The 22107-nt window shown below is 42.4% G+C and overlaps 2 protein-coding genes across 2 annotated transcripts in view; one reads left to right on the forward strand and one right to left on the reverse strand.

Moving 5' to 3' along the window:
• The window catches only part of LOC124290120 (eIF-2-alpha kinase activator GCN1-like), a 68282-nt gene extending 52693 nt beyond the window's left edge, over positions 1-15589 (forward strand). The window contains 11 exon segments of the mRNA XM_046726814.1: positions 3619-3762; positions 4929-5198; positions 5419-5532; positions 7309-7539; positions 8064-8257; positions 9849-10060; positions 12489-12637; positions 13059-13080; positions 13083-13159; positions 13304-13522; positions 14152-15589. Of these exon segments, the coding sequence (XP_046582770.1) occupies positions 3619-3762; positions 4929-5198; positions 5419-5532; positions 7309-7539; positions 8064-8257; positions 9849-10060; positions 12489-12637; positions 13059-13080; positions 13083-13159; positions 13304-13522; positions 14152-14283 (1764 nt within the window). The 3' untranslated portion in view covers positions 14284-15589.
• Positions 15590-16611: 1022 nt separating this feature from the next.
• Positions 16612-22002, reverse strand: LOC124290123 (intraflagellar transport protein 20 homolog). Its single transcript, XM_046726817.1, has 4 exons — positions 21670-22002; positions 20824-20909; positions 17284-17387; positions 16612-16788 (listed from the first exon to the last, which is right to left on the reverse strand). Exons 1-4 carry the CDS (start codon positions 21794-21796, stop codon positions 16707-16709), a joined length of 399 nt encoding a protein of 132 aa, XP_046582773.1. The 5' UTR covers positions 21797-22002; the 3' UTR covers positions 16612-16706.
• Positions 22003-22107: the final 105 nt, after the last annotated feature.

Raw genomic sequence — 22107 nt, forward strand, 5'->3', positions numbered from 1 at the left:
TGTCTTTCCTTACCTCATACCCCAGGTCAGTTGAGTTGTCTTTCCTTACCTCATACCCCAGGTCAGTAGAGTTGTCTTTCCTTACCTCATACCGCAGGTCAGTAGAGTTGTCTTTCCTTACCTCATACTCCAGGTCAGTAGAGTTGTCTTTCTTTCCTTACCTCATACCCCAGGTCAGTAGAGTTGTCTTTCCTAACCTCATACCCCAGGTCAGTAGAGTTGTCTTTCCTTACCTCATACCCCAGGTCAGTAGAGTTGTCTTTCCTTACCTCATACCGTAGGTCAGTAGAGTTGTCTTTCCTTACCTCATACTCCAGGTCAGTAGAGTTGTCTTTCCTAACCTCATACCCCAGGTCAGTAGAGTTGTCTTTCCTTACCTCATACTCCAGGTCAGTAGAGTTGTCTTTCCTAACCTCATACCCCAGGTCAGTAGAGTTGTCTTTCCTTACCTCATACCCTAGGTCAGTAGAGTTGTCTTTCCTTACCTCATACTCCAGGTCAGTAGAGTTGTCTTTCCTAACCTCATACCCCAGGTCAGTAGAGTTGTCTTTCCTTATCTCATACTCCAGGTCAGTAGAGTTGTCTTTCCTTACCTCATACCCCAGGTCAGTAGAGTTGTCTTTCCTTACCTCATACCGCAGGTCAGTAGAGTTGTCTTTCCTTACCTCATACCCCAGGTCAGTATGAGTTGTCTTTCCTTACCTCATACCCAGGTCAGTCAGTAGTTGTCTCCTTACCTCATACCCCAGGTCAGTAGAGTTGTCTCTCCTTACCTCATACCCCAGGTCAGTAGAGTTGTCTTTCCTTACCTCATACCCCAGGTCAGTAGAGTTGTCTTTCCTTACCTCATACCCCAGGTCAGTAGAGTTGTCTCTCCTTACCTCATACCCCAGGTCAGTAGAGTTGTCTCTTTCCTTACCTCATACCCTAGGTCAGTAGAGTTGTCTTTCCTTACCTCATACCCTAGGTCAGTAGAGTTGTCTTTCCTTACCTCATACTCCAGGTCAGTAGAGTTGTCTTTCCTTACCTCATACCCCAGGTCAGTAGAGTTGTCTTTCCTAACCTCATACCCCAGGTCAGTAGAGTTGTCTTTCCTTACCTCATACCAGGTCAGTAGAGTTGTCTCTTCCTCACCTCTACCCCAGGTCAGTAGAGTTGTCTTTCCTTACCTCATACCCCAGGTCAGTAGAGTTGTCTTTCCTTACCTCATACTCCAGGTCAGTAGAGTTGTCTTTCCTTACCTCATACCCCAGGTCAGTAGAGTTGTCTTTCCTTACCTCATACCCAGGTCAGTAGAGTTGTCTTTCCTTACCTCATACCCCAGGTCAGTATGGTTGTCTTTCCTTACCTCATACCCCAGGTCAGTAGAGTTGTCTCTCCTTACCTCATACCCCAGGTCAGTAGAGTTGTCTTTCCTTACCTCATACCCTAGGTCAGTATGGTTGTCTTTCCTTACCTCATACCCCAGGTCAGTAGAGTTGTCTCTCCTTACCTCATACCCCAGGTCAGTAGAGTTGTCTTTCCTTACCTCATACCCTAGGTCAGTAGAGTTGTCTTTCCTTACCTCATACCCTAGGTCAGTAGAGTTGTCTTTCCTTACCTCATACCCTAGGACAGTAGAGTTGTCTTTCCTTACCTCATACCCCAGGTCAGTAGAGTTGTCTTTCCTTACCTCATACCCCAGGTCAGTAGGGTTGTCTTTCCTTACCTCATACCCCAGGTCAGTATGGTTGTCTTTCCTTACCTCATACCCCAGGTCAGTAGAGTTGTCTTTCCTTACCTCATACCCCAGGTCAGTAGAGTTGTCTTTCCTTACCTCATACCCCAGGTCAGTAGAGTTGTCTTTCCTTACCTCATACCCCAGGTCAGTATGGTTGTCTTTCCTTACCTCATACCCTAGGTCAGTAGAGTTGTCTTTCCTTACCTCATACCCCAGGTCAGTAGAGTTGTCTTTCCTTACCTCATACCCTAGGTCAGTAGAGTTGTCTTTCCTTACCTCATACCCTAGGTCAGTAGAGTTGTCTTTCCTTACCTCATACCCCAGGTCAGTTGAGTTGTCTTTCCTTACCTCATACCCCAGGTCAGTAGAGTTGTCTCTCCTTACCTCATACCCCAGGTCAGTAGAGTTGTCTTTCCTTACCTCATACTCCAGGTCAGTAGAGACGCTCTCCTTACCTCATACCCCAGGTCAGTAGAGTTGTCTTTCCTTACCTCATACCCCAGGTCAGTGGAGTTGTCTTTCCTTACCTCATACTCCAGGTCAGTAGAGTTGTCTCTCCTTACCTCATACCCCAGGTCAGTAGAGTTGTCTTTCCTTACCTCATACCCCAGGTCAGTAGAGTTGTCTCTCCTTACCTCATACCCCAGGTCAGTAGAGTTGTCTTTCCTTACCTCATACCCCAGGTCAGTAGAGTTGTCTTTCCTTACCTCATACCACAGGTCAGTAAAGTTGTCTTTCCTTACCTCATACCCTAGGTCAGTAGAGTTGTCTCTCCTTACCTCATACCCTAGGTCAGTAGGGTTGTCTTTCCTTACCTCATACCCCAGGTCAGTAGAGTTGTCTTTCATTACAACCATGCTGTGTATTCACTGGATTGTCTGGTCCAGACTTGATTATTTACAGACCGCCGTTATATAGCTGGAATAATGCTGAGTGCGGCATAAAACAACAAACAAACAAACTTTTATCTTGTATGGCAGTTCAGTAACATGCCAGTTGAGTGTTGTTCCAATTCCTCCAAGACTTGGTCAAATACATGTCTGATTTTATGTCTTTATATAAGACAGTGTATGTATGTTGGGGAGTGGGGTAGCCTAGTGGTTAAAGCGTTCGCTGATCACGCAAAAGACCCCAGTTCCATTCCCCACATGGTTACAATGTTTGGAGTCCATTTCTGGTGTCCCCTTTCGGGATATTGCTTGAATATTGTTAAAAGCTAGATAAAACATAAAACTTACTGACCGTATATACAGTCGAGCACCGTTGTGTCGAACTCTGATAACTCGATATCTCGGTTGTCTCGATATAACATCTGGGTCCCGGCAAAATCCTTCATAATTTATCCTTATTCAACCTCTTTTAACTCGATACAGTTGTCTTTTATCGGATATCTCGATATTTCGGATATCTTGATATAATTTCATGGTCCCAACAAGTAAAATTACCCTTTTAACTCGATATTTGCAAAGAAACTCTATATTCACCTACCTTTTTGTGGGCAAGTATACCTCTGAACTGAGGTTGTTTCCACACGTTTCCACACGGTGCGGCATGAATCAAAAGGATGCGGTAGTGTAAACTAATTAGGGCTAATTGAGTCGAAGGTGTCACTTGTTTGTTATGTAATTAGGATTAATTAAGAAGGAAATAATTAGGAAGTACTCACTGTTACGTCGAAACACGACTGATAACGGATTATAGTTTCTAATCAAAACATACTGAGAAGTGTTTTGTTTTCTTTCATAGTGATATGTGACGATATGCCCTGGTCGGATGTCTCGAAGTTCGGATAACTCAATATTTTTTCTTGGTCCCAAGAATATCGAGATAACGGTGCTCGACTGTATGTGTGTTTTTTTCCATAGTGTACCCTCTTTATAAGTTACATGTTGTTGCAGCTGATCAGCCCCCCTGTCAACACCAAGGCTCTGTCACTGTTGACATCAGTCGCTGGGGATGCACTCACACGCCATCTTGGCAAGATTCTCCCGGCACTGATGACGGCACTCAGCGAGAAGGCAGGAACACCTGATGAAGAACAGGTGGGTGCTCCAACATCAACATCTTGTAAATTCATGCTGAAATTTAGTTTCACAGTTTGTCCTTTGGGTACTCTTACATTATCACAACATATGAGTAAAATTGAGGTGTCATTTATTACATTCACTTATAGAGGATAGTTGTTTTAATCCTTAATTCCAAACATTCAATTTGTAGTCGGAATGGAGGTCTTGCACAAAACACTTAGCATTGCCATGAGCTGCCTCAGTCTGTGTGAGGGTGTTTACCATCAGTTGGAGGGTTCCCCTATTTTAAAGATACCCCACACATTTTTATGGTGTCCACCCCCAATAACAGGTGCCCCCTGCTGGAGGGTTAACCTTCCGCTGGCAGACAGCCCCTAACACAAGCTTCGCCACCACCCCTGGCACTGGTGGATGATGATACACTTGGTGTTGATTATCCATTTTCTCAAATGGCTGTGATTATATGTTGTTATTATTTTTTAAAGTGAATGTTAACTTAGGAGATAAACATCATGTGTTGGCCAATTTCCGGGTGTTATTGAGTATTTGAAGCACGGGAATTCATTTGGAACCGACGACGTCAGCCGGAGGTTTAAAATGAAATATTCCCGTGCTTCAAATACTCAGTAACACGCGGAAATTGGCCAACACATGGATGTTTATCGACATTGTAAACACAAAAGTAAACCACAAGGTCCACACATGTTTTGTGTCTGCACTCATTGACATCGAGTACGGGTACAGCAGTGAAATGTCATCAGCCGGCCGTTTCGGCTGTCTCCCATGGTAGCATCTGGAACTGTTCATTTGTGACGTCATTCGGACTTTACGTCACAATATGATTTTAATGACGTTATCACAGCTGACGACGTAACAATACAATGGTGTGAGCAATGTTTGTATGTATTAATACGCAGCAAATTTCCAGGAATCAAATACCATTTGATCACGTTTTTCAACCAATCAGAGTAAAGAACACAGTGACTTTTGGTTTACAATTTGAGATCAATTTTTGAGGGGTTTTAGCAAGTTTCTTTTGGGATTCAATAATTATTTATTATGTTGATATTTTTGATGAACTCAAGAAGTTTTGTTAATTTGATCTTTCCATATGGGTATAATTGTAAATACAGTCTTCTTTGTTTTCTGGTGTAAAATATTTTGATTGATTTTCTTTCAAGGAACTGGGCTACTGTAGGACTGTTGTTTTGTCAGTGGAGGATGAGGTCGGTGTTCGGACCATCATGGAGGACCTTCTCAGTGCCAGTCAGATGTCTGATGCTAATATGTGCGCCTCGGCTGTCACCATCCTCCATGCGTTCTGTAAACAGACGGAGTTGGACTTCTCGGAATATGTGCCCCAGCTTCTGCGGGGACTTATTTATTTGTTCACCCGCTCAGAGGATAATATTCTTCTAGCTGCATGGAATTGCTTGGATGCTGTTACCAAAGTGAGTAGAAGTTGGTTTCATTGAATTAATCTCTTTTTATATTGCAACAACATTTCTGTTTTAAAGCTGAATTGCAGAAATATCAAAAATGGTTTGGGCTTATACAAGGGAGATAATTTTTGAATGCTTGAATATTTTCAAATGTTGGATCATTACACGTAATTGCTGAAAATAAATGAAAATCCTGAACTTTTTCTTCACATGCTGTGTTTGTTTGTAGAAACTAGACACATCTGAAATGCTGCAACACATTTCGGACGTCAGGACGGCCGTTAGGTTTGCTGTGTCCGACTTTAAGGGCATAAATCTCCCTGGCTTCAGCATTCCAAAGAAGGTAGGACTACAAATACTGTTGGATTGTTTTGTTTTCACTTTGTATTTAGGTTAACATGACCTCTAATCAACTAATTTAATAAACGTCAACTTGTATGTTGCAAAATTAATTATATTTGGGGTCTACCTCTGTTGCTTTCAAGCATTTCTTTGCACATCGTCTCTTTGTACAATCTATTACAGTGTACTCTGTCAATACCGGCATCAGTCGGGACCAAATAAAAATGCCGGTTTTGACAGTGCCGATTTAGCTAAGTTCGCTTATGACGCCTGCGCACACGGAAGTTCGCTGTCGTACTGTCACTTTAGCATTAACAAGATGTTTGAATAAGAAACAAGGCAGTGTCTGAATGCACATTCATGTTGTTTAAATCAAATAAAAATGTCTGAAATCTCTTATTAAATTTCAACTGATCATATATTATCGGCAGAATTAAAATTATAAACTATTTTTCGCAATGTTATTGAAAACAACGATTCTTGTTTATGCTTCGCAGCGGGTCTACAATAGCATTGTCAAAGAGCAAAGTAACGATGATTCAAACATCGAGGAAATCATTAAATAAATTGAAATCAACAATAACATTCATAAAAGTTGTCCAGCCGCATATAAAATTACTATTTCCATACTTTTGTGCGATCATGCAATGTAAGTCAAGTCACTGACAAGTTACATCTCGGCTTTCACCGCCTCCTTCTTGACGCGCCGCACACGATGCTTAATGTGAAAATATATGCATGAAGCATTTTGTCATAGGCCATAACCTAGCACGATATGTCCAATACGCTCCATAATTTACGATAGGTAGCGATGTCTTTCTTAATATGTTCAGAATAGCATTATTTTACCCAAAAACTTTCGTCTTAATCTAAAAGTTTTCGTTTACGAAGAAGGTATCCATTTCCATAATATGATTGGCTACTTAGGTCACGCGGTCTGATTTTGACCAATCACGACCCTTTATAAGCAGAGTGTAGTGAAAAGCGCCGTTAGAAACCAATCTTTATCCAATAAAATCGCTTCTTACAAATGTGAAAATACTCGCAAGAGTACAGTGATATTGTTGATGTTCAGAGCTTTGAACGATACCCCGCCATCAAACGATTCGCCTCTATGTAAGTGACACGTGCCACTCACTAATTAACAAGAAACTGATTGACACCTCTCGCTTCTGAATAATCTCGAAGTCAATACCCGCGAATCAACAAAATGTAAACACTTGCTTGTTTATACAGTCAAACTGCCCACTACATGTATTAATTACTCTGGGTAAGTGTTACGTACATTCACTCACTGATTAACAAGATACTGATTAACACTTCCCGTTTCTGAATAATCTCGGGAGTCACAGCGAATTGTGTTGTTACATCATTTGGACCTAATTGCATCAAAGGGTTACGCCGTCTTTCATGTGCCGGTTTTTACAGATTCGTTTTCATAACAACTTGTTCGTTGGGACTGAAAAACAATGCCGATATCCTGAATAGACAGATGCCGATGTTTACAGAAGTTTCTAAATGATAATAACGTGCATTTCTGCCGGGACCGAAACTTTGTGCCGATGTAGACAGAGTGCCGGTGTTAAGAGAGGCCGGTATTGACAGAGTCCACTGTAATTAGCCTTCATACATGGTATGTCAGTTTGTTTGGTTCTGCTTTAGACAAGATTCACTCTCTAACTAATCTGTAATCATTCAGTGGAGTACTTATATAAATGTGTGTTTTATTCCTGTTCCAACTTACGTGTAATGCCAAGTACCTGCCGCTGTGTTCCAGGGAATTACACCAGTCTTGCCAATCTTCCGTGAAGGGATTCTGAACGGATCCCCAGACATGAAGGAGGCTGCCGCCATCGGTCTAGGGGAGGTCATCAACCTCACCAGCCCTGAGGCATTGAAGCCCTCTGTTGTCAACATCACAGGCCCACTCATCCGTATCCTTGGTGACCGGTTTGCTTGGCAGGTCAAGGTCGCTGTCCTTGAGACTCTCACATTATTGCTGGGCAAGGTATGGGAAATGTGTCTGTTCGTCTGCCTGTGTGTGCGTGCGTGTGTCAGATTCTAAGTTAACATGATTTCCAGTCAACTAGATTATATTTTACTGTTATACAGTATTTGCGGGCGGTAATATTACGTTGATGTCATACTTCCTGGCCTCAATGGAAAATACTATGTTTATGTTATACTGTAGAGCTTCTATCGGTGGGTTAACCTAATGGTTAAAGTGTTCGTTCGTCACGCCGAAGGCCCGGGTTCGATCCCCTCAAGGATGCAATGTGTGAATTCCATTTCTGGTATCCCCTTACTGGAATATTGCTAAAAGCGGTTTTAAACTGAACTCACTATACATGTGCTCATTCACCCAGTAGTGTTTCAGTGTTACCTGGTTAACATGGTTCAAGGTATCATCCACATATGTGGCTGGTATAGAGGTCGTTATGTACAGGTCAGTGTCATCCAGCTAGGATATTGAGTATGGCAGTAGGCAGTAAATGAAATATGAATGTTCTGATTCTTTCTGTTTTTTGCAAGGTTGGGATGATGCTGAAGCCGTTCCTGCCACAGCTGCAGACAACGTTCCTGAAGGCCTTGAATGATCCAAACAGGTCGACCCGTCTGAAGGCAGCTGCTGCGCTGGGCAAGCTGATCGTCATTCACACGCGGACGGATCCACTGTTCACTGAGTTACACACAGGAATCCGCAGCACTGAGGACACCAGTGTCAAGTAAGTCACAGCAGCCCATGCCTGGCTCGATGCTGTTGGATCATGATGCAGGGTAGAAATGAGATGTAGCATCTTAGCATCAGTCAGAATTGTCAAACAGTGTTTGCTGCTCGCTAGATGCAGAGATACAAAATAGTCAGGTTGTCACTGGTGGTTACACTACAGTAACCAACAAGGTTACATCATGTCACATCACCCCTACTGCATCAGCCTCTGGTTTGCTCCACTATTATAGCTTGAATACTGCTGACTGCACCATTAGACAGCACTCATTGAGGATATCTCAGTATGCTTTCTAGGATCCACGCAGACTGATTTTTTTATCCCCCACAACGCGTTTTGCGTGGAGTATTAAAATGCACTCAGTCCAGGCATGCGTCCGTCCGTGCACATTTGTCTTTTCCGGAGCAGAACTTTTAAACCATTCAATATTTCTTCACCAAACTTGGCACATAGGTCTGGTGGTGTGCTGGTGCCTTTTGGTAGTTTTGGATTTCTGATTATTATATTTTTTGCGTTTCCATGGCAACAAGTTTGACTTTGCCTGAAATTGATATTGGTGCTCTTTTCCGGAGCAGAACTTTAAAACTGTTCAATATTTCTTTACCAAACTTCTCAGATAGATAGGTCTGGTGGTGAACTGGTTCCTTTTGGTAGTTTTGGATTTGTAAATAAAATAGTTTTTGCGTTTCCATGGCAACAAGTTTGACTTTGCCTGAAATTGATATTGGTGCTCTTTTCCGGAGCAGAACTTTAAAACTGTTCAATATTTCTTTACCAAACTTCTCAGATAGATAGGTCTGGTGGTGAACTGGTGCCTTTTGGTAGTTTTGGATTTGTAAATAAAATAGTTTTTGCGTTTCCATGGCAACAAGTTTGACTTTGCCTGAAATTGATATTGGTGCTCTTTTCCGGAGCAGAACTTTAAAACTGTTCAATATTTCTTTACCAAACTTCTCAGATAGATAGGTCTGGTGGTGAACTGGTGCCTTTTGGTAGTTTTGGATTTGTAAATAAAATAGTTTTTGCGTTTCCATGGCAACAAGTTTGACTTTGACTGAAATTGGTGTTGGTGGTCTTTTCCAGAGCAGAACTTTAAAACCGTTCAATATTTCTTCACCAGACTTTACACATAGATTGGTGTGGTGGTGTACTGGTGCCTTTTGGTATTTTTGGAATTCTGAATAAAATATTTGTTGTGTTTCCGTGGCATCAAGTTTGACTTCGACTGAATTTGGTGGTAGTACTCTTTTCCGGAGCAGAACTTTAAAACCTTTCAATAATCTCCTTTCACTTTGCCATATACACACCAAAACATTTGAAATAATCATAACTAGTAGACATATTCATATGAGTATTTTGCCCTTGATATTGATGACTTTGTCTTCTTGTTTAACTGACTTACACGTACAGTGGTGAGAAGACACATTGAGTCTCTATGATCCTCACAGGCTGCTATGATCAAACATATTCACCCAAAGGCTGATGAGAAGACACATGATGTCTTGGTATGCTTGCTTATAGGCAGCTGTCATCAGAGGGTACTATATCTGGTTTAGTTTTTGGAAATACTGACTTTTTGTCCACTCAGAGACACCATGCTGCAAGCCCTGCGGTTCTGTCTGGCTGGTGCGGGCAGCAAGATGTCCGAGGCCATCCGCAAACAGCTCACCTCAACGCTGAGTGGAATGCTGGGAAGTGGAGAGGATAGTACGAGGATGGTGGCAGCTGGCTGTATGGGAGTGTTGTGTGGAACCCTGGGAGATGTGGAACTGGGAGCCGTCATGTTGGACTACTTGTTGGGTAGGTGTAAGGGAAAGCTGTGTGGAGCCCTGGGGGAGGTAGAATTTGAAGCCGTCATGTTGGACTACTTGTTGGGTAGGTGTAAGGGAGAGCTGTGTGGAGCCCTGGGGGAGGTAGAACTGGGAGCCGTCATGCTGGACTACTTGTTGGGTAGGTGTGAGGGAGAGCTGTGTGGAGCCCTGGGGAAGGTGGAACCGGGAGCCGTCATGCTGGACTACTTGTTGGGTAGGTGTAAGGTAGAGTTGTGTGGAGCCCTGGGGGAGGTGGAACTGGGAGCCGTCATGCTGGACTACTTGCTGGGTAGGTGAAAGGTAGAGTTGTGTGGAGCCCTGGGGAAGGTGGAACTGGGAGCCGTCATGTTGGACTACTTGTTGGGTAGGTGTAAGGGAGAGCTGTGTGGAGCCCTGGGGGAGGTGGAACTGGGAGCCGTCATGTTGGGCTACTTGTTGGGTAGGTGTAAGGGAGAGCTGTGTGGAACCCTGGGGGAGGTAGAACCGGGAGCCATCAAGTTGGACTACTTGTTGGGTAGGTGTGAGGGAGAGCTGTGTGGAGCCCTGGGGAAGGTGGAACTGGGAGCAGTCATGTTGGACTACTTGTTGGGTAGGTGTAAGGTAGAGCTGTGTGGAGCCCTGGGGAAGGTGGAACCGGGAGCCATCAAGTTGGACTACTTGTTGGGTAGGTGTAAGGGAGAGCTGTGTGGAGCCCTGGGGAAGGTGGAACTGGGAGCCGTCATGTTGGACTACTTGTTGGGTAGGTGTAAGGGAGAGCTGTGTGGAACCCTGGGGGAGGTAGAACTGGGAGCCGTCATGTTGGACTACTTAATGGGTAGGTGTAAGGTAGAGCTGTGTGGAGCCCTGGGGAAGGTGGAACCGGGAGCCGTCATGCTGGACTACTTGTTGGGTAGGTGTAAGGTAGAGCTGTGTGGAGCCCTGGGAGAAGTGGAACTGGGAGCCATCATGTTGGACTACCTGTTGGGTAGGTGTAAGGTAGAGTTGTGTGGAGACCAGGGGGAGGTAGAACTGTGAGCCGTCATGCTGGACTACTTGTTGGGTAGGTGTAAGGGAGAGCTGTGTGGAGCCCTGGGAGAGGTGGAACTGGGAGCCGTCATGCTGGACTACTTGTTGGGTAGGTGTATGGGAGAGCTGTGTGGAGCCCTGGGGAGGTGGAACTGGGAGCCATGCTGGACTACTTGTTGGGTAGGTGTATGGGAGAGCTGTGTGGAGCCCTGGGGGAGGTGGAACTGGGAGCCGTCATGCTGGACTTCCTGTTGGGTAGGTGTAAGGGAGAGCTGTGTGGAGCCCTGGGGGAGGTGGAACTGGGAGCCGTCATGCTGGACTTCCTGTTGGGTAGGTGTAAGGGAGAGCTGTGTGGAGCCCTGGGGAAGGTGGAACTTGGAGCCGTCATGTTGGACTACTTGTTGGGTAGGTGTATGGGAGAGCTGTGTGGAGCCCTGGGGAAGGTGGAACTGGGAGCCGTCATGTTGGACTACTTGTTGGGTAGGTGTATGGGAGAGCTGTGTGGAGCCCTGGGGAAGGTGGAACTGGGAGCCGTCATGTTGGACTACTTGTTGGGTAGGTGTAAGGTAGAGCTGTGTGGAACCCTGGGAGAAGTGGAACTGGGAGCCATCATGTTGGACTACCTGTTGGGTAGGTGTAAGGTAGAGTTGTGTGGAGACCAGGGGGAGGTAGAACTGTGAGCCGTCATGCTGGACTACTTGTTGGGTAGGTGTAAGGGAGAGCTGTGTGGAGCCCTGGGAGAGGTGGAACTGGGAGCCGTCATGCTGGACTACTTGTTGGGTAGGTGTATGGGAGAGCTGTGTGGAGCCCTGGGGGAGGTGGAACTGGGAGCCGTCATGCTGGACTACTTGTTGGGTAGGTGTATGGGAGAGCTGTGTGGAGCCCTGGGGAGGTGGAACTGGGAGCCGTCATGTTGGACTACTTGTTGGGTAGGTGTATGGGAGAGCTGTGTGGAGCCCTGGGGAAGGTGGAACTGGGAGCCGTCATGTTGGACTACTTGTTGGGTAGGTGTAAGGTAGAGCTGTGTGGAACCCTGGGAGAGGTTGAACCGGGAGCCGTCATGCTGGACTACTTGTTGGGTAGGTGTAAGGGAGAGCTGTGTGGAACCCTGGGGGAGGTGGAACTGGGAGCCGTCATGCTGGACTACTTGTTGGGTAGGTGTGAGGGAGAGCTGTGTGGAGCCCTCGGGAAGGTGGAACTGGGAGCCGTCATGTTCGACTACTTTTTGGGTAGATGTATGGGAGAGCTGTTTATTTTGTTGGTGACTCTACATCTGCAATGTTACATTGGTCCAACGCAAAGTATGAGGTTTTCAGTATGGCGAATTAGCAAGCTGTTTTACTGCATAATAACAGACCAACAGATATCTATGTCTCAAGTATTGATGGTAATTTATTTCTGATTCATGTCAGAGGTTGGTGGCAGTCTGGATTGGCAACTACGTCATGGTCGAAGTGTTGCGCTAGGCGTGGCTCTCAAGACATGCCCAGACAAAATCCTCACCCCACAGTATGTGAAGAGTGTCACCAAAGTCATCATGGACTTATCTAGCGCTGACAGAGTGAGTTCAATTACAGTTTACATGGTTGCACCAGTTGTCATGGAAACAGGTGTTTTATTACTATTTGCTGCAATATGAAATACAGTTTGTCTGAACAAAAGTTAGATGATGTAATGTAGATTTGTGCCAGATACAATGTGTCAAGATACAAGAGACCCTGATGATCATACACTGATCTTGCGAATTGTTCAGGGTTCTGAATTCCATGTATTGATAGAAATCGTAAACACTGTGTAACTGAGTGACTTCAAGGAATTGAATAGGATTATAAGTTTCCACTGACCGTCGAAGGAAAAGGGAGATAAGCAAAAAGCATCGTCAGGATAAGGAAAAAATTACTTGAATATGCATTAAAAGAATTGTTTCATCATATGATGAAATGCAAAGTTTGTTTCTGTAACATGTGTTTCTCGTTCTACAGATTCCGATCTGCCAGAGTGGTTACGTGGAAACGCCTATATGCTTCAACACCAGATTAAGACAGGGGAGTTAACTCCAGAGCTGCTTGCTGCTCTTATCAAGGTAGGAGCATCTATGGTGTCTTGTAAGCATTTGTCGTTATAATAACAGTTTATTACTGATTATTTGGGTTTGTTATTATTTTGGAAAATACTTTTGTTGAAAGAAATTATAGAATGTACAGTGGATGACTGCTGATGTTTCCAGGGAATGAAACACGACTCCAATGATGTGAAGCAGCTAGTCGGGCGCGTGGCAACGTACCTTGCCCAGTCTGTGGAAGAGCCGCTGCCCCAGAGCCTGGTGAAGCCCCTCATCCCTCCTCTTGTGAACGGCACCAAGGAGAAGAACACCATGGTCCGCGCCAGCAGCGAGTACGCCCTGGTTGCCATGCTGCACATGAGGCAAGGGGAGGCAGTGCTGCAGGTGAGTTACCATGGAAACCTACAGAATAATAAACCCAAGAAGGTACGGGTTAGAATGAACTTTCAGTAACCCATGCTTGTCGTAAGTGGCAACTAACGGGATCGGGTGGTCAGACTCGCTGGCTTGGTTGACACATGTAAAAAACTCAAATTCGATAATTTTATCATAAACTGAGCCATCACGAGTTATCTCCCTTGATGTGACTGTTGACGGTTTGATTAAACGTGCAACATAAAGTTTATTGTCAATTTTTGTTATTTTCTATTGAATGTTGATTTTTAAAGATAAGCTAAATAAAGAGATCTTAAGGGTAATAAATTTGTTACACGGTGTTTTGAAAGGTGTACAGGACTGTAAGTACTATTTCACAATACGAATCGTATCATACCCTTGGTGTCCCATCCTTGGTATCCCATTGTATCGTTACACCTCTAGTACACAAGCAACGTATTTGTCGAAGGCTTGGCTCAGAAGTGACATTGCTGGAAAATTGCTGACTTCAGCAATTAACATGAAGTATTCCTATCCAGAACATATTTCTGGTGGCTGGTGCTTGTTGTCATATTTGTTGCCATCTTGCAAAAGGTTTGTGTTAACAGTGAAAATAAGAGCTCCTTACACTGTTGCAGAGTACCTTGGGCTGTTTGGAGTCTGGGATGCAGGAGTCGCTGAAGGAAACGGTCAACAAGACACTGAAGAAACTAGCAGGACAACCCCAGCATGGAGGCAAGGAGGACATTGACGACACGTTCCTCACCTAGCACTTCCCCCCGACACTGTAACAACCCATTCCACCCTCCAGAATCTTACTCTCGTACCTGTGGCACTTCACAATAGCTGAAGAATCATGAGAAGTTTTAAGATTGTATCATCTTGGAGTGATTCACAAAACGACTTGAAATGAGACCCTTCCAGAGAGGGGCAGACAAGATGACAAAAATACTTCTGTTAAAAAATATTGACAAAACTGTATGTTTTCATCTTTCTATACGGAAGGTTTGTATCCACTGATAATATTTTGGGTGAACATGTGCTGGGTTTTGAAGTTTAGGATGCAGTAAAGTGAAATTGATAACATTCTCAAATTCTGTACATGATTTGTAAAATGGATAATATCAGTTGGCATGTCTTTTTGTTAATTATTTTGTTGTTTACATGTTCTTTTTTGGTTTTTTTCATAATAAGTAAGATTTCACATGAGATTACTATTAAACAGGACACTGCTAAATTTGAAGAGTCCATGTTTAAATTTGCACTCATCAAGCTGTATTTGTGCTTCAATATTTACAGCACTCAGAGAAACAACTACCATTTAGTAGCTGAGTGGTCACATTGTGAGTGGTCACGTCGTGACTGGTCACGTCGTGAGTCGTCATGTCCATGACTGGTCATGTCGGGAGTGGCCATGTCATGACTGGTTACATCGTGAGTGGTCACGTCGTGAGTGGTCACATTGGTTGATGCCAGTGACATCAGCAGGTTGAAGTGTTCAAGTACTGCATGGTCCTTACATTACTGTGGCCGGTCGAAGCTTGCTTCTATCTTGATTAATATACCCCATTAAGTACTTTAATTTGTTTAGAAAAAAGGTCATTAGGTTAAACATGTACAAAATGAGACAAGAGATCTACTTGAAGAGGTTATATCAAAATACATCCTCATAATCTGTAATTTGAAAACTTGCAGAAATCAAACCCTAGGTTTATTAATTATTCACGTAAGAAATATATGTAGAGGGTGGGACTTGGATTAATTACAACTGCAGTAAAAATGACTGTGTAGCCTTCATCAGAGGATTTATCTACATATACTACTGAATTCTTTCAAGGAGACAAAGAACAGCCAGAATGAGAGGACATTATGAAACTAGTTATTGCCTGCATCTTCATAGTGTTACACTGAGTGTTGTGTTGAATGCTGCTATCAACCAAAGTATCAGTTGTACGTGAATGGGAAGATGTGTATGACACAGTATTGGTGCCCTTTAAATGCTTGGGCATGACAGCATCATGTGCAATGGTGCTGGGATGTTGAATAAATGTGTAATTAAACATCTGTATCTTTAAACCACTTGTTGTCTTATTTATGCATCAGGGTAGATTCTGGAATGGTTTCAGATCCGTTTCCTGTCCGAACAGGAGGAGGTTGGGTAGCCCAGTGGTTAAAGCGTTTGCTCATCACGCCGAAGGCCCAGGTTCGATTCCCCACATGGGCACAATGTGTGAAACCCATTTCAGGTGTCCCCCCACCGTGATATTGCTGGAATAATGCTAAAAGCGAAGTAAAACATAATTCACTCACTGTATCCCAGGGGCTCCTTTCACGAAGCAACCTTTACTAAGGTTAACCTTAACTCCCATTCTTTATCATTGCACTAAGGTTACCTTAGTGACTTACACTTTAGTGCAATGTTAAAGAATGGGAGTTAAGGTTAACCTTAGTAAAGGTTGCTTCATGAAAGGAGCCCCTGGTGTTACAAACTCATAAACCACTTGGTTGATATCTAGTGTGTATGTAATTCCAGCAATGTTATAAACCACTTGGTTGATATCTAGTGTGTATGTAATTCCAGCAATGTTATAAACCACTTGGTTGATATCTAGTGTGTATGTAATTCCAGCAATGTTATAAACCACTTGGTTGATATCTAGTGTGTATGTAATTCCAGCAATGTTATAAACCACTTGGTTGATATCTAGTGTGTATGTAATTCCAGCAATGTTATAAACCACTTGGTTGATATCTAGTGTGTATGTAATTCCAGCAATGTTATAAACCACTTGGTTGATATCTAGTGTGTATGTAATTCCAGCAATGTTATAAACCACTTGGTTGATATCTAGTGTGTATGTAATTCCAGCAATGTTATCTGTGAATCCTGATCGTAGACACTGCTGCCATTTTGAAGTGTGTTAATGTTTTAGGGGTAGACACATTCATTGGTAAGAGACTATTGGCAATCTAGACTGGTAACTTGTTTTTATCCACAAATTATGTCATTTTACATAACCACTGAAGAATTACCTGTGGATTAGTTGAAGTACAACAAAATCACTTATTGTGTTTGCAAAGATCAAGAACACAAAAGCTGAGCATGTAATTTCTTTAATAAATAAATGATATATTACTTATGTACAAGGACAGACGAACATGTTTGGACGGACAAAACTATGAAAGATGTAGGTCACTTCTGGAGAATCAGCTGCTCGATGAACTCATTCTGTTCACCTTCAGCTTTCTGTAAGGCATCATACTGGATCCGCAATCTGGAACAAAGAAACCCAACATGATCAGGATGATACATTTCCTATCTACCATAACCATATACTGAAACACTTCTGAGGCAACACCAAGAGTCAATAATGAATATGAATACAAACTATTTCACCTGACAAACGACTGGTCCAGACTCGATTATTTACTGACCGCCGCCATATAGCTGGGATATTGCGGCGTAAAACTAAACTCACTCACTCACTCGACAAACGAAACCCATGTCAATCAGGAATGTCTTGGAGTGTGTTTGACATAGAATGTATTTTGCAGCCAACTAGACTCATGGTTATGCTTTGTCCAAAGTTTGAATCCCCACATTGTACAATTTGTAAAATACATTCACTAAAATATATATAGATGTAAAGAGAACAATGAGGTAAGTAGAAGCCGTGTGCAATGAGACACTGGGTCCACAGACATGTTTCTTGAATCAAACTAGGAACGTCAAATAGCCCAGTTCCACTTGTGCTGCAGTCGGAACTGACCTCTCCAGCTGCATCTTCCTCTCTGTGATGAGTGCGACTAGTTGCAGCTGCTGAGCTTCTCGTTGCTTAGCTATTGACTTGAGGAGATTCCGAGCACCGATTGCCTGCAACAAATACGTCAGCAATGTAACATGCCTATAGTCCGTCAACCTAACTTTTGGAACACGTTTATTTTGTTGCAAGTTACGTTTAAACAACAAAAGGTATCCAACTTTTATTCACTCAGTTAATAATGATATCTGACAACCTAATTGGGTGTTGAATTGCTAAAATTTATATCAACTATTAAAGATTTTACTTATGAAACTATCATATAAAGTTTCTGACAATCATTTTCACAAGGGAGTACTGGAATAGCTATCAACAATGTTGCAATGTGTGTGGCACGTGCAGGTTGGGTAACATCGTGATTATGTATGGACATGTTGAGAAGGGACCGTATCACCAAACTATTTTTCATTTTAGGCGATTTTTTTAATTATTCTTTTGTATTGAAAGGTAAAGGCAAGTAATTAATATGATTATCAAACATCATAATATTACAAAGGTGAGAAGGTGAAGACTTGCCATATTATGAGAACATATCAATGTTCAGATTCAGATTCAGATGTGCCAGAAGCCCCGACTTCAATGTCAGAGTCAGATTCTGAGTCCAAATCTATGATCAATGGTGTAACCGTTTCTGTTTGCAAACCATCATTTTGCCAATATTGTTCTACTTGCCAACATGATCTACACAATTTTTCCACTGCTGGGACGTTACAAATTTCGTCACTCACAGTACGTTTTACGTTGGCTAACCTAAACGATTTGTTCTTCTGTGCAACTTGGTATTTTTAAAGGTGGCCCTCTCATTGCTATGATATCGCCCCTTTCACCTTTTAAAGGTGGCCCCTTTTTTAAGGTGGCCCCATACCAGTTCTATCAGATTTAAGTCACAGTGATAGGGTGGGAGACTGTTGTTTAAGCAGATTGTCAATTTTATATAAATAGGTGGTTGATTTTTGGTAAGAATAATCTTGTACAACTCTACTTTTGTTAATTTTGATGGATGTTCGATGCCATGTTTGTCAAGCCAAGCAATCATATCTCCCTTTCTGGAAGCTGAGGTTGGACACTTATCCTGGGGGTCCATGCAGCTGTAACAAGGTGCATTGTCCATTGCGATCACAGAATGGTCAACCAGTGCTGGAATCAGGTGTTCAGTCACATATTCAGTGAACACTGCAGAGTTCTTTTCACTGTGGTCATCCCTTCCATCCTTGGAATTGGCCCTGAAAGCAACATCACATCCAGGAAGAAACCCCAAGCGAGAGCCGGCATGAAGGATTATGAGTCTCTCTCCTTTTCCAAGAGGTATTCTTCTCTTGTTCTCTGCATCTCGGTACTGCCATTGGTAAGATGTATGGTTAGCACTTACCCATGTTTCGTCAAGCCACACGGTTTCATGTCCTTCTTCTCTCATCTGACTTATCTTCCTCAGATACCGAGCTCTCATTGCTATGATATCGCCCCTTTCACAGAATGTCAACTTTTGGTTGCTCAGTCTCTTGAAGCGGTATACATATTTAAACAATAACTTGCATAATGTGTACTTGGAGACATGGATATCATGGTCATCTTCAAGTATCTTCTTCAACTTTCTGGAAGATATAGCCTCATTCGACTTGTGTAAACGCCAAATTACATTCCTCACTACTTGTCTATCAAAATCGTCCAGTTTCCCTTTCTTAGGATGTTTTGAGATGCTCCATGACCCAGGTTTCAGTGTCAGACTCTGCATCATTGTCAAAGGATATAATGCGATGAAGCATTGTTCTTGAAACCTTGGTAGCATGAAGTGTAAGTTTCGTGAATCAATTCAGAGAAATAAAGGGTTTTTGTCTCTTAGCTTCTTTCTTGAAAAAACACATGTACCCTTTTAACTATATTCCGTGCATCTTTAGAGAGCACCTTGCTGACACCCAAACACTAGCTGTGACGCCACAAATAGGGCTGGATATTGCCCTGATTTTCATATTGCGATATATTGCAATAACTTAAGAGATATTGCAATACATATTGTGATATATTGACTGGAATGTTTCTGTCCAAGTACGTACATCATAAATTTATAATAGCTCTCTGTGTGCGACATCATCTTCTTAGTTGCTGTTACACCATACTTACAGACTCCCCGTCCCCCATTGTGTATGGCTGTATGTCAATGGTTTACACATAAAGAAAATGATGTAGAGCCTAAGGGTAAAATGTTTGACTGAAGTACTGCATTGCAACAGAGTTTTGGGAACATAATGATAAAGGTAATAGTATAACATGATTTTCATGGTCAGTGCTGTTTGCTTCAACAGAATGCACTTCAATGCAGGATGTAATTATTGTTACTATATGTCAGTGATTCATTCAGATTCAGTTCAGGGCCCCGTTCCTCAAAGCGATCGTAGCGCTAAGGTGATCGTAACTCCCATACTTTAACATAGACTTACGACTGTCGTAGCGCTACGATCGCTTTGAGGAACAGGGCCCTGGGCAGTATGTTGCTATGGAAATAAAGGGCAGATAATTCAAAGGGAGCTAACTCTGTATGACCCCAATATATTGCAGAATCTGAACCATATCGTGAGATACTGTACCGGTATATACCGGTAATATTGCACAGCCCTAGTCACAAACACTCCCCATGAAATGCTGCTGCATGCATGTACATAACATGTTGACACACATTGCAACATTGTTGATAGCTATTCCAGTACTTGCCAGTACTCTCTTGTGAAAATGTTGTTGTTGTCAGAAACTTTATATAGTTTCTTAAGTTAAATCTTTAATAGTTTATATAAACTTTAGCAATTCAACGGGCGGTGGGGTAGCCTAGTGGTTAAAGCGTTGGCTCGTCAAGCCGAAGACCCGGTTTCGAATGCCCACATGGGTACAATGTGTGAAGCCCATTTCTGGTGTCCCCCCGCCGTGATGTAGCTGGAATATTGCTAAAAGCGGCGTAAAACAGCAACTCAGTCAGTCAGTTTAGCAATTCAACACCCATTAGGTCATCAGATATCATTATTAACTGAGCGAATAAATGCTGGATACCATTTCTTTGTTAAAACATAACTTGCCAAAAAACGAGTTCCAAAAGTTAGGTTGACGGACTATTATTAGTCTGTCCTCACAAAACAGGTCTGCAATATACCCTGCCTAGACTATTCTCACAAACAGGCAATACTGATATACAATCAACGGAAGCAACCACTGGTGCTGACCATGAGCAGAGCACTATGAACATGATGAATCTACAAGAACTTCATCATGTCTATTCATATAGCTCCAGATACTTGTAACCGTAACTATACTATAATAACAGAATCTGCAAAAGAAATTATCTTCCAAAGAGGAAATTGCATAACAATCATGATAAACGAAATGAAAGGATTCATAACAATAACATACAGCTTGGTATGTTTCTTTTCGCAATGTACTAGCATGTCCCGTGGAGTGTTTCAACTTAATGGTGTTTAGGAATGTAATGTTGCTGATACAACATACCTTCATCTTTTCCTTCTCCACTTCAGTGGCAACGCCATCCACAACTTCAATGAAGCCACTTACTATCTTCTGGAAATCAGCAATTTCTAAGAAAGTAAACAGTATGAGTAAGTTAAAAGAAACACTTTATTGTGACACCATACAGAAAGGGGTGGTTCTCATGCTATGATATATTACCAACAACTACAGTTATTATTTCAAATATGTACTTCTAAGAAAGATATTGACCATGTTAACATGGGAATATATTTCTTGTTTTAGACAACACACAGAGGCATGTATAAAGAATATTAAGCCACAGATGATGCAAACCAGAGTTATATGCAAAGTATTGCAATCAGGTACATTCAACATGTTCAAAGGGTCCAGCCATATTTAGTCGCACTGTTGACTCATACAAGCATTGGTTGCCCGGACTCAACACAGGGAGTGTACAAATGGTGAAGTGTCAATAAATAGCCACATAATATCATTGCATTCCTTCCTACCACATAATGTCTGATAAAAGGCTTAATATGGCAAATTACAATTTACACAGAGGGCAATACCTTCACATTCTCTGTATCTCACAAACGTGATTACAAGCAAAGGTATCGCCACTATCAGTGTCAATTGAAAAGTATGATGGTATATCAACGTTTCAAAATGTAAACCCTTTCACGTACAAAATACCATATTACATATAATGTATCATGACATAATACGAATACGTGTTTTGCCGTGTGTGAAAAGAACAATCTCACAGATACCTAAAACATTAATTTTGTTGAAGGAGAACGTTTGTTTACAAATAAACAATTAAAAATGTCATGACATCCCATGAGAAAAATGTAACCCCCATCTTACTGTCTACAAAGTCTTTGCACTCTTCCTTCAGTTCAACAGTTTGTTGTGCAACTTCAGGTTCTAAAACTCTTATCTTATTGAGTTCATCGAAATGAAGTCCGGCCCTAGCAAGCGCCTCGTCCGCCATTTCGCTTATGGAATGTTACAAGGGTGTAAACAGAAAGGCACTACTCAGTCGGAATCGAACAAAAATCGAAAATGGATATCCAAAGAATGCAGAATAATTCGTAATGAACTACAAGCAGGCCATGTAAAATTGTAAACAATACTCTGTAATTATAATAAGCTGATTTCTTTGGACCTTATGACATTTTGGGGGCCCAAACAGGCTTTCTATTAAAATAATAACTGTTCGTTTTAGTTTTTTCCCATCGAACAATTATGCACTTGAACCCGAGATTCGTAGCCGTGCTACGTATCGAGATCTATAAATAGATC

This window comes from Haliotis rubra, unplaced genomic scaffold (assembly GCF_003918875.1).
Source record: "Haliotis rubra isolate DU_JTF1 unplaced genomic scaffold, ASM391887v1 Scf458, whole genome shotgun sequence".
Classification (NCBI taxonomy): Eukaryota; Metazoa; Mollusca; class Gastropoda; order Lepetellida; family Haliotidae; genus Haliotis; species Haliotis rubra.

Coding starts and splice junctions, on each gene's coding strand:
- LOC124290123 (XM_046726817.1), bottom strand. CDS start 21,796: ATGGCGGACGAGGCGCTTGCTAGGGCCGGACTTCATTTCGATGAACTC. Junction 20,910..21,669: donor GTGCAAAGACTTTGTAGACA/GTAAGATGGGGG, acceptor TTACTTTCTTAG/AAATTGCTGATTTCCAGAAG. Junction 16,789..17,283: donor AGGAAGATGCAGCTGGAGAG/GTCAGTTCCGAC, acceptor TCTTTGTTCCAG/ATTGCGGATCCAGTATGATG.